General features: G+C 35.8%; 1 protein-coding gene across 1 annotated transcript in view; it reads left to right on the top strand.

Moving 5' to 3' along the window:
* Positions 1-1,682: 1,682 nt before the first annotated feature.
* The window catches only part of pkhd1l1.1 (PKHD1 like 1, tandem duplicate 1), a 49,726-nt gene continuing 38,951 nt past the window's right edge, over positions 1,683-12,457 (top strand). The window contains exons 1-22 of the mRNA XM_042435056.1: positions 1,683-1,772; positions 2,106-2,210; positions 2,412-2,489; positions 3,974-4,118; positions 4,227-4,335; positions 4,431-4,488; positions 4,576-4,669; positions 4,980-5,033; positions 5,180-5,253; positions 5,340-5,382; positions 5,666-5,736; positions 5,828-5,938; positions 7,263-7,355; positions 8,596-8,861; positions 9,045-9,136; positions 9,221-9,380; positions 10,046-10,181; positions 10,383-10,526; positions 10,713-10,867; positions 11,093-11,203; positions 11,445-11,594; positions 11,808-11,932. Of these exons, the coding sequence (XP_042290990.1) occupies positions 2,144-2,210; positions 2,412-2,489; positions 3,974-4,118; positions 4,227-4,335; positions 4,431-4,488; positions 4,576-4,669; positions 4,980-5,033; positions 5,180-5,253; positions 5,340-5,382; positions 5,666-5,736; positions 5,828-5,938; positions 7,263-7,355; positions 8,596-8,861; positions 9,045-9,136; positions 9,221-9,380; positions 10,046-10,181; positions 10,383-10,526; positions 10,713-10,867; positions 11,093-11,203; positions 11,445-11,594; positions 11,808-11,932 (2,336 nt within the window). The 5' untranslated portion in view covers positions 1,683-1,772; positions 2,106-2,143. The remainder of the gene's footprint in view (positions 1,773-2,105; positions 2,211-2,411; positions 2,490-3,973; positions 4,119-4,226; positions 4,336-4,430; positions 4,489-4,575; positions 4,670-4,979; positions 5,034-5,179; positions 5,254-5,339; positions 5,383-5,665; positions 5,737-5,827; positions 5,939-7,262; positions 7,356-8,595; positions 8,862-9,044; positions 9,137-9,220; positions 9,381-10,045; positions 10,182-10,382; positions 10,527-10,712; positions 10,868-11,092; positions 11,204-11,444; positions 11,595-11,807; positions 11,933-12,457) is intronic.

Here is a 12,457-nt window from a genome sequence, read left to right as displayed (position 1 = left end):
ATGCAGTTTATTTCATGTTTTATGTTTTGTGAGTTTTATACTTTTTACAGTTGAAACTTGTCTTCAGATGTTTTGATTAAGTAGAAGTGGCAATACTACAATGTAAAAATGCATTAAAGTATGAGTATGTAAGCCTACATATTGTCAGCAAAATGTACTTAAAATATCTGAAGTAAAAGTATTAATTATGCATATTATATGTATTATTATTACTGATGCATTATTGCATAAGCAGCATTGTTGTGATGTAGCGGGTTGAGACAAGGCCACTATTAACTACTGTTGGGTCATTTCATTTGTAAAAACGCATCACATTTTATAAATGTGTCACCAGTTTTGATGTAGAATCTGAATCTATAATTCTAAAAATAAATAAATCAATCAAACAATCTAAAACTATGACTTTTAAATGTAGTGGAGTTGAAATATAAGGTAGCATTATATTTAAATACTTCAGTAAAGTACAAGAACCTCAAAATAATACTTAAGTACTTGATTAAATGTAAAATAAATAATGTAAAGGATGCTCTGAATCTGACATTAAAAGCATAATTTATTAGAGGGCTATTGAGTTGGAGTGATGTGTGTCATGATGTGTTCCTATTATTTTGTCCACCCCCTGAATAATGTTTTTTTTTTTTTAACTAGTTTCAAACTGGACACAAATTCAACCAACATTGTACTCATGTCTTGTATATCTTACACATGACATGTAGCCTTGAGCAGTGATTCTCAAAGTGAGGTCCGGGGACCCCCAGGGGTCCTTAGGAGGGTTCCAAGGGGTCTCCAGCAAAAAGGGGAATCATTTATTTTCACTGTATTTCCGTCCATAAGTAACACAATGACAGAATGTGTGACTATTCTGGTCATCGGTTTCATACACTTTCTGTAATAAAACATCTTAAAGCCAAAATCTTATCAGATGAGGGTCCCTGTGACAAAACCTTCTCTCTCCTGTCTATCTTGTGTCAGTTAGGGGTCCTTGATGTGGAGACGTTTGAGAACCACTGGTCTAGAGGGAGGTTAATAATTAAAACAATTTATTATTATTAATTATTAAATAAAATAGAATAAATACATTCCATTACAAGACATAGAGTACACTGTCCAGTTGTTCATTGTGTTAAATTAAATATTAGATATTATGTAAGCACTATAATAGAATGCAATCCAAACAAGAGCTGGAAAAATTAATAAAATCACAAGTTACAAAGGTCATATTTATTCAAGAGCTGTTGTTTTGGATATCAGCATATTGTCTTCATGTTAGTTCGCTATGTGCTCACATATTTACATTCCAGTAATTTATCTCTTTCAATGTTTTGTTTATCTCCATCCCTGATCTACAAATCATGCGGGACAGAACAGACTTCATGACGAATCAACTCTGTGCTATTCATAGCTTCACTTCTTGATCTGGCTGATTAGGAAACACTTCCATCAAAGTCTGATTTCATGTTCCTCGTCCATGAAGCCTGTTACTCATCATCCCATTTTGACCCAGTTTGACTGTCCGTATGTGTTTGTACACGGACAAAACCACTGGGTTTGATTTATGCTGCGGTGGTGATTAATCGTCGTGGCATCAGGAGCCAAGGATGGGATGAAACCAGCTCCTCCCAGCTCCAGGTGAGGGCGGAACACTGAGCACACTATAAAGAGTTAATGCACCTTCCTGCACACACACACACACATTCAGACAGGGCCTCTAATACTGTCTCTGAACACTTCATACATTCAGCTGGTAAACGACTTTTTGTGACAGACAACAGGTGAGCTTTAATCACTTTTACATACTTAGACTTTCATCTTTATTAGGGACAAGCTCATGGGGGGTCCATGAGTAGATATGGCTATTTCTTTTCATTGTTAAAAAAAATAGTACAATAAATCACTATATCATCGCTATAATCCTATAAGCATGTAGTGTTTAGCTACTGAAATGTGACTTTGAACCTCTTCCAGGTATCTAGATTTTTCCTGCAGAATGCCAATTATAAATTAATTTATCAATCAAACCAAACATAAATATTGCAATTCTGCTTTATATGAATTTTCTTAGAAGACACAGTATTGTATAATAGCTCGTTTAAATTGTTCATCAGGTAGTGGCTGCAGGTGAGGAAGCTGGGAAATCTGCAGGATGGAGTCCGCGTTGAGGCGTCCGCTCCGGCCGGCGGCTCTCCTCCTCGCACTGTGGTGCTGCTGCGGTAAGTAAAGTCTGAATATTACAGTATTTATTGAAAGTTCATAGTACCTGTGTTGGTTTTAAATCGTGTTCCTTTGGTCTAGTTGTCATTTTTAGCCCTTTTTTTAGCCTTCAATGTGTAAAACATGCGCACATTTCTCCCCACACAGCCTACTGTTCAGGGGGGAAAAGTTCATTATATTGTTTTTTTTTATTTCCTCAGATGCTCAGCGTGTAAGTTACATTTATCCTCATCGAGGAAGCTCTAACGGAGCCACACGTTTGACCATCTCAGGAGAAGGTAAGAAGTTTAACCTTGATGCTTAAATGTTAAGTTATTTTTAAGCAGTAATTGTTGCTTTTTAAAATTCAGTTATGAGACAATTAACAGGTTTAACATAAAAATTCTTTCTAAAATCGTAGTGGAAACCGGGGTAAGATCTACTACAATAACATAATAGCTAACCAACGGTCAGAAATGTATTATTATCAGTCTAAAAAGCTAACTAGCTGACTTTATGTTACGATAATAACGTTATAACTAGCAGTATTAGCTTGCTGTACCTTGCTGGTGATGTGACAGATTGTAGCCTGCTGTGTACACATGTGATTTATGTCAGTAATTTACATATCAATGATAATAAAGTTATAAATTTCTTAAACAAATTCAAATTCAAATAATCTTTATTGGCATGACACATCAGGAACCCTATATTGCGTAAGCTGCACCGAGATGATTAACATTGACAGATAATTAGCAATAAATATACAATAGTAATAATAAATCTCTCCAGTTGGGATTTGTCCTAGGCCTATCAATTAGAAATTCATTGGCAATAATCAAACCTTTCTAAAAACAATCAAAACTAATTACTGTATGTAACATTTATCTTGAAGTTAAAGTAAGAAAACGTCAAAATTTGAAGATAAAATTAATCTTGTGCATTAATACCAACTTTGTATAGATCAGTGACTCGTGAGGCAAAACAAAACTTTACATTTAGTTTAATAACAACAAAGTCTGTTGATTTAATTACCCTCTAAATTTGTATATTTAAGCACACTTGTTATGTAGGACTGGGCAATATGGACAAAATCATAATATCACAATATTTTTGACCAAATACCTCGATATCAGGACAATATTGTAGGGATGACTATTGGGGATTTCACAAAATATTTACACAATGAGATTTTTGATAAATATTCATCAGTAATGTGGATATAATGACTAAGTGGGTAAAGAGAAATAATATAACAGCTAGAACAGTCTGTTAAGTTCAGAAAATGACATCACTTTACTGTAATGCAGCCTTTAAAACCAGGAAAAGACAAAACTTATCACAATATCCAAAATCTAAGATGATATCAAGTCTCATATCACAATATCAATATAATATCAATATATTGCCCAGCCTTATTCTTGTGTACATATTATATTGATATTCAAATTATAGATATTTTAAAAGAAAATTGACAATGTTCTTACCCATTTGTATTCACTAGCTAATATGAGATGAAGTATGCTGTACATGTTACTACAGATAGCTGAATAAATTAAAGTTAGTCTGGTAGTTGAAGTTGATGAGTTTTTCTTTATAATCTGTGACCAAAGTCAAATCCTAATCCAGAATTTGCAACTAACTGCCTAACTGTCACCTGTTTTGTGATGCCAAACAATGTCCTTCCCTGTAGTACTCATCCTGTCTGCTTGTCGGCTCTCTGAGTGACTCCACCATAAAACCATAAAAACTTAATTTTAAAAAAGTGACTTTTTATTATTAGGTTTTGCCCAGGAGAGACAGTTCCAGCTGAATCCACAAGACGACACATTCGGTAACCGTGTGACCCTGGTGTCAGATAAGCTGTCGGTCCCCTGCGATGTGGAGAGAGACTCAACACACAGCAACCAGATCATGTGTTACACCAGGTAGGCGACAGGCATCCTTTAACTGAATAAGACAGATTCTTTAAAAATAAATATGGAAGTCACTTCATGCACGTTACAAACTAAAATGATTAATTTTGTCCCTCGCAGGCCCATGCCGAATGGTCAGTACGTGGTCCGTGTCAGTGTGGATGGTGTTCCTATTCCTGACAGCAAAATATGCAACGGTGATCACAAACCATATCACTGCAGCATCTATGTAAGTATAACCACAAGTAAATCAATTGATCAGTTACATCCTGCAGTCAAATTGTCAGATTTGTTTTGACGTATTCTTACTGTGACTCTCCTCAGACTGTCTGGTATCGCACGCCAAGCATCTACTCTCTGAGTCCAATCAGCGGCCCCCCAGGTACGGTCTTTTATTTCTGTAGCGAGTGGTGAATTCACAGAGCCCAGTTTGAAGTTTGAATTAAACCCAGTTTCAAAAACACTGCAGGCACCGTGGTGACGCTGCATGGACGGATCTTCACTGATGTGTACGGAAGCAACACTGCCAAGAGCTCAAACGGTCTCAATGTCAGATTTCTGAGGTATGGAAATAAAACAACTTCCAAAACGTGCATATTAACCCACTTTATCTAACAAAAAATACCAATATATAATCTTAAAAGAAGTCAAATAATAAAATAATGATAAAGGCTGAAGATGCAAACCAAATTTCTTAGAGAAAACAGCTGAAATTATCTCAACCAATTGACATTTATTCCCTTGTTTTAGGGAAAATTTAATATTCAATGTTACTGTATGTTAAAAGAAGTGTATTTGCTTGTTCTTTAATTAAAATGCAGACTATTATATTGTAATATAATCAATTGATCAATATAATCTCATGTATTGCAGAGCCTACATGGGAGGGATGCCGTGTGAGATGCTCAAACCAGATTCAGATGATCTGTAAGTAGTTTGTGTGGATGCGTAAAATATCCTAAACTATAGACAGTGAACATATTGTTTCAAGTCCAAATATATTTTATAGCAACTCAAGTGATATTTATGTGATATTTTGCACAGTATTAAAAGTCTTTTAAACATTTCTTAAGATACAACCTGAGACTGGAAAGTGAAAGTTCTTGGTGGGGACGCATGAGTTGCAAAATGACAGGAACATATGTTGGTAAGCTGGTTTGGTTTATTAGTAAAGCTGAAAAAAAACAACCTTTTCCAAACTGTTGACTAATAATTATGTTTTTGTTCCAACAGGGCATCACAACCTGAGCTACATTCTTGATAGTGAATTTGGAAGGTAAAGCAAAAAAAACCTCACACACTAACTCTTAATTTCGTCAATTCCTATCTCAGCTTCAATTTAAGATTTGCATACACACAACATTATTGTGTCAGAAAATTCTCTAACCACTGGGTATATTCAACCTTTGAAAACGCAGATAAACTAATAATTGCATACATATTCATCCAGAAACAGCTCCTGAAGATTTGACTTCTTTCAGATAAATTATTTCACTCAGCAATGATGTTTCTGTATGAACGACTGTAATTATATTAAGTCATTTATTTAAATTTTTTAGGAGTTTACCAGAGAAGAAACTGTTCCGGGTTTCAGCTTTGGGCAAGCTCTCCATGTTTCAGACCTTTGCAGGTATGTTAAGCAAAAGGACATGGATGTTTTCATAAAGTTCATCTCTAGTATTTATTGTTGTTACAGTGAAATGTTTGTTTTTCTTGCTCAGAGGTGACTGGAGTCTCACCTTCAGTGGGTAGCGTCATGGGTGGAACACTTCTAACCATCCATGGCCGCTTCTTTGACCAAACCGATTACCCAGCACGTGTCCTCGTCGCAGGTAATTATCACCACCACAGTGGAAACTTACTAACTCAACATTTAAAGCCAGTTTCGGATACCAGGACGAATGTGCTGACACTGTGTTCCCATAGTACAAAGTGTTCAGCATGAATAGATGTGTGTCTCCACCAAACAAAACTCTACAATTGTTGGGGACCTCGAGACATGCAATGGTGATAATCCTTTTCAACACAACAAAATGTGTGCATACTTCAAAACAAAAGAAAACCATAGAGATGTCACACAGTTGGAGGGAAGAATCTTCCGAAAGCTTAGAGACACAACGGACCGTGACAAACGATATGGTACACTGTATTTCATAGGTTTTCATGAGTCATTTAACATGTTGTTGACTTTAAGCTATAGCACATGTTTGACAGCGAAGATCAGCACTTCTGCTGAACCCGTTTTTTGACATTGTAAAGAAAATGATTGATGAACTAAAAGGGTTTAAAGACACCAGAAATAACAGTCATGTAAGCGAATATAGTAACTGTATATTCCTCTTTAGTAATTGTCTGCATCGTCCTCTTTTACAAGCTTTAGAGAAATTTTTTGATCATCTTTACACCTGAAATTTTTAACGTTTATGAACCATTTCATAGCAGTTTGAAACTTCTGAATGTACAATACAGAGGAAAATAAAAACTCATCTTCCACTTCTACCAGATCACAGAGCTCACAGAATTTATCTTCCTGAATCATTTTTAATCTGCCAACCGCAACAAAATAATATTAACTAAGATCAGATAAACTTAATTGATGCCACGTAGGGAAACTGAAGAGTCACAACAGCAAAAACAGGTAAAAATGATGCAAAGTATAGAGAGGTAATCCTGAAAAAAAACTATAATACTATATCAAATATGAGCATCTATTTAATACAAATAGATAAACTATAACAAATAGTTGTTAAGTGAACTGAGACACAAAATGTCACAAATATGTGATGAAATGAGGACGTTTCAGTAAATAATTAAATAAGACTGGAAACAGGTGGAGAATAAAGTGTTAGTTGGAAGAAGAATACTTGTTGTTTGTGCAATTAAGGTACATAATGATTTTTTTAAAAATTGTATTTAAATTGAATCAAATAAATTGTAAGAAAATGATACGAGAACTCTTCTTCATGTCAGCTGAAAGTTCTTTGAAATGTGTAAGAAAAAGTTCCTACAAACTACCACTGTGTTTTCAGCTGAAGGTGAATAAATAGCAACAGAAGTTTCACTTATTTGTTTAAGTGTAGCCTTCGGTTTTATGTCAGTGGAAAGTTACTGTGAGCTAAGACGAGCTTTCAATCACTGATACTTGGTTTTCTTCAGGCCTGCCTTGTAAAATCCAGAGCGTGTCCGATGACAGAATCACATGCAGGACCGCCGAGCACCAGACGAACGTCAACATGACACTTTACCCAGGTGAGAACACCCCTCTGCTTCTGTCTTTGTCCTTTGATGTGATGCAGGCGACACTTATCTTGATCCACCCTGTTGCTTTATTTTGCGCCGTGTCATTATCTGCACAATACATGAGCATCAGTTAACATATTAATCAGTGAAAGAATTTAAAGCATCCGTCCCTCCACTCGTCAGCAAAGCTCTTGTTTTGAGGATGTAGCATATCGCTCTTCCTGTCTCTCATCATTATTCATCAAGACTCCGCGGAGACTTTGATGTGCTGTGTACTGTGACAAGATAATTTGTTATGTCACTGTGACAAAGAAACATATATCTAATCATGCATCATGCAAAATTCCTCTGATTATAGCTGACATCATCGGCAGATACTGCCACCAGCCTTTAATTTCTGCAACATTTTTGTATAAGAATTTTTTAGCGTTAAAAAAAGAGATCAGCTGTTGCTTTTCATGTTATTTCATCAATGATTTCCCAACTGCTCCATGTGATTCAAAGATTTTTATTTAAAGTATGCAACTTGCAAAATAGTGTCCAACCAAGCTGATATTAAAATTGCATTCTGCAGACAATGTTTTAATGTTGGAACTTTTGGCTTTAGCAAAAAATAATTTAAGTGAATTTTGCAACTAGTGATTATTTTCATTATCAATTAATCTGCTGATTATTTTCTCAGTCGATAAATTGATTATCTGATTTATAAAATATCAGAAAATAGTGGAAAATCCCCATTATGATTCTCCAGGGACCAATGTGACATTTTCAAATTGCTAGTTTTGTGCGACTAAGAGTCCAAAACCCAAAGATATTTGATTTACTATCATATATACCCAAGAAAAGCAACAAACTCTCACGACTGAGCAGCTAGAAGTGGTTAATGTTTAGCATTTTTGTTTAAAAAATGACTGAAATGGTTAATTGATTGTAAAATTAGTTCGACGATTGTTGTTTTATTGTTTCTGTTCTAATTCTGAAACACAATTTTTCTATTTTCTATCATCTTCTAATCTCAATTTGTTACATGATTTTCCCATATTGCCATTATATCACATGTTGAGTAAAAATGAGAAAAACTCAGACAGACTGAAATAAACTACTAAACATTCCAGCACTAAGTGTGATTTTTCTTATTTTTATTCAAGTTGTACTTTCCTCCAACGCACCTTTCACATATTCAGGTGTGCAGAGACTTTTCAATTTTTTGAGGACATTATATCACATGAACCTCTTCATCTAAACCCAGGTGGCAGAGGCTTGAAGATGGAGGTGTGGAACGACACGAGACCCCGTGCCCTGACTGACATTTGGAGCTACAATGATAACACGACTGGATACTGGTCACAGTGGGTCGACCACATGCCCTACGACTTCGATCATGAATTGGATAGTTTTTCTACACGATCCAGAGGCTTCTTTGTCCCTCCAGACAGCGGCAACTACAGGATTTACCTCCAGTGTGATGACCGATGTGAACTCTACCTCAGCAACACCAGCCGCCCAGAAGATAAGGTATGAACACAGAGTTTAGTACAGAATAATAAGATCTACTGTAAATACCTGATGGTACAATATCAAAGTCATGTTTCCATTTTAAACAATCAAAGGTAACCTAACATATTAATGTTGAATATATTATTTTGTAAATCTTTTCTTTCCTGCATTTAACATATTTTTTCACAACCTTCACTTCAGGTTAAAGTTGCTCACCAGCCGTATTACGTATCTGACATCACACACCTGGATTCACAGAAGACTGAAGTAATGTCTTTTGAGAAAGGAAAAGCGTAAGTAATAGTATAATATATTAACGATAACTGTGAACTTACAGTTTCATTGAAAATTATTTAAAAGCTATTTTTTTTCTGCAGCTACTACATGGAAATTCTGCATCAAGAATACGGCGGCAAAGCTGGTATCAGAATGGGTTTGTTCCGCGGGGACACCACTTTCACCAAAGACCAGACAGACGATGCTGTCAATGAAATGCAGACTATCGTGGCAGACTATGAAGTGTATGATGAAGAACAGGTATGTGGTGGCTAAACTGTAGTTTTATTTTGTTAAATATAGCATATTACACAATATCTTCTTCTTCTCATCTAACTCATTTGTCATTGCTTAACAATAAACTGTCTGACATTAATTTTTATACTCTTCTGCATACATCTTAAAACATTTCAAAACTGTTAAAAAGCAGCTAAGCTTATAACAATTTAGCATAAACATTAGGTTTCTGTTAGTCCTCAAAAAAGTTTTATTTCTGACTTTCTAGTTCAGTTTTATGAGGCAGTGCGAGCAAAGTCTGTAGTCACAGCGATAAAGCCAGAAACATAATTGCATTTTAAGTTTTCTCAACTGGAAATATTCTTGTTTTTCTGTTGTTACAATTCAAGCATAATATAATACATTTTTTACTCACGTCTGTTCTTCACACGTTGTCATTTTTGCCAATGTACAGTAGCAAATGAGTAACCGAGGTACAAGTAAATGTAGCAGGTTGAGGGAAAGGGGATACAACAAAAAGTCAAACACTTTATAACAAAAATAAGTCCTTGAATGTGTTAAATAGCAGAGGTTAATGATAAAAAACTGTAGATTGATTCTTCTCCTAATCTTAAAGATCTTGTATGATTCACCATATACCCCATCACTGCCTTTGTGTCTCACCTGAGCTCATTCTCACTGTCACCCAGGTGGTTACCTTTGAGTCGTGGCCCACAAACGCCACCCGAGTCCAAGAGGTGCAGAGAGTGACCGTCAGCAGCAGCTGTGCCAGCCATCAGTGTGGGAGCACCTTCTTCAGCCTGGGCTACGGAGACGCAAACACTGGTAATGTGGAGAGTATTGGACTGCAAAAATAGTAACAAAAATAAAGAAAATTTACTGATTATATGTTTATTGACTGGTCAGATAAGTTCACATTATTTAATTAGTTAATTTCCCTAAAATACTATGAGTGCATACATTTTGGGCAAACTGACACTGCTGCTCACATGTTTTGTTCATGAGCTTTGTCTTTATCGCCTTTAGGACCGATTCCTGTGAGCGCCTCAGCAGCAATAGTGGAAGCAGCCTTGAACAGCCTTTGGTCCATCAAACCCGACACAGTCCAGGTGACCAAAAAGGACGACGATCAAGGGTCTCACTTCACAGTCACATTCGAGTCTGACAGAGGTGAGAAGAGACAGAGAAACAAGTCAGGAAGTCTATGGATGTTGCACTTGAGTCACATGTAAACTGACTTCAGTATCAACTTGTCTTCATCCTCAAATTCAGATTTTATAGATGCAGAACTTGTAAACAAAGTGCACAACAGTTGCAACAAATTAATGGATTATCTCTCTTTTTTTTTGACTGCAGGTGATTTCAAACCTCTCCACTATGAGGTTTTTGGCTCCGACACCAATGTCACCGTCGCAGAGGTTACCAAGGGGAAAAGCAACATGGAGACTTTCACTCTGCTCTTGGGGGGAATCCCTACAAAGCCCATCGCCTTCAATGCAACTGTGTCTGAGGTCTGTTGTGTGAAAATTGCAGTTCCTGACTCTCTATGTGCTCAGATATCCACAAGATAATGTTTTAAATGTTTAACCTAAATCCAAAGCAGTCCTGTACACAAAGGTCTTAAGAAAATGACAGAATTTCTAGTTTTGGAACAAACTCATTGCAAATCTTGTAGCTTCTACAGTGAAGTAGAAGTAGAATCGAATTTAACAACCAGCTTGTGTGATTGTGAACAGGTTCAGTCGGCTCTGGAGGACATGATGACAGCTGAGTGTCCCGATGAGATTCTGAGCACCGAAGGAACTGATGTGAAATACTTCAAAGACTTTGAAGATGACAACTCTCAGGTCAGTGAGGACAAAAAAAATCCATAACATTTTTACAAAAATGCACAAAAAAATATGTTAAAAAAATGAGTAATGGAGAGATGTTTCCAGCACTTTGTTGAGTTCCTACATTGGAATATTAAATACTTTCTCCTTAATTTTCAACAATTATTTGCTTTATATACTAGCGCACAGACCTTAAATCTTTGGAGAGCATCTGATTTTGGATTTTCACAGTTTTCTCATTTCTTGTATTCACCAGTTTGATAATACTGAGGAAGGGACTCCCGTGAAAAACTCAGGTTTCTGTGGCCTGTGGTCGCTGAAGAACGCCGAGGTTCTTTTCAAGAACAGCTACACCAGAAAGACCGGTGGCGCCTACGGAACAGTTTCCTTGGACCAGCATCCCACGGTAAAACACAAACCTGGCTTTATTTATTGTTGTTTGAGTCAAACAGCTGGATCAGAATTTATGCTGCAAATACACAAATGGATGCAGTTCAGAGAGTAATTGATAAATGTACTTAAACATACTCGTTTTGACGCGATCTGTTATAAAACCTTCGCTCTGTTTACTGTGACTTACTCTTCATTTTCGTCATCATCTTTATTCCTTTCTTTCCAGCTTTGCTTTGCGTACAAGGGAATGTTGAAGGATGAAATTGGAATGAAGTTCACTTACCGCAACAATCAAGGTCAAACCAAGACTCAGACCGCAAAGATCAACACTCTGTTCACTAAAGGCCACAAGTCAGTAAAAACCATGAAGATTTTTTTCATTTATATAAGACAAGATAAAATAAATAAATGGTATTTTTCACTTTATTGATCTCCAGGGGAGAATTAGATGTTACAGTTGTTGTTTTTGTTGTCTGCCTCGGGGTTTAAGGGACTCTAAATCTGCCAAAACTTTAAATTAAATCTTAAGACACATATTTTTAGCATTGCTTTGTGTTTTTACCTTATTTTATCTTGTCTTATCCTGTTTATTTAATTTAACTTTATCCTGTTTTATTGTATTTATCCTTATTTTACAGTTTTATTATTAACATAATGTTTCTTTTCTTTTATGTGAAGCACCTTGTGTCGCATTTTAATTATGATATAGAAATTAAGTTTATTATTATCATTACACTACAAAAAGGATTGAGAAAGCAGGGGAATAACAATATAAAAATGGGGAAAATCACTCAAAAATAAAAATGTAATTAAATCTATTTACATACGCAAAAAAGTAAACAGTAAGTAGAGAACAAACTCTTAAACAGATTTAAA

The sequence above is a fragment of the Thunnus maccoyii genome, chromosome 15, assembly GCF_910596095.1.
Source record: "Thunnus maccoyii chromosome 15, fThuMac1.1, whole genome shotgun sequence".
Taxonomy (NCBI): Eukaryota; Metazoa; Chordata; class Actinopteri; order Scombriformes; family Scombridae; genus Thunnus; species Thunnus maccoyii.
This window is presented reverse-complemented; position numbering and strand designations above follow the sequence as displayed.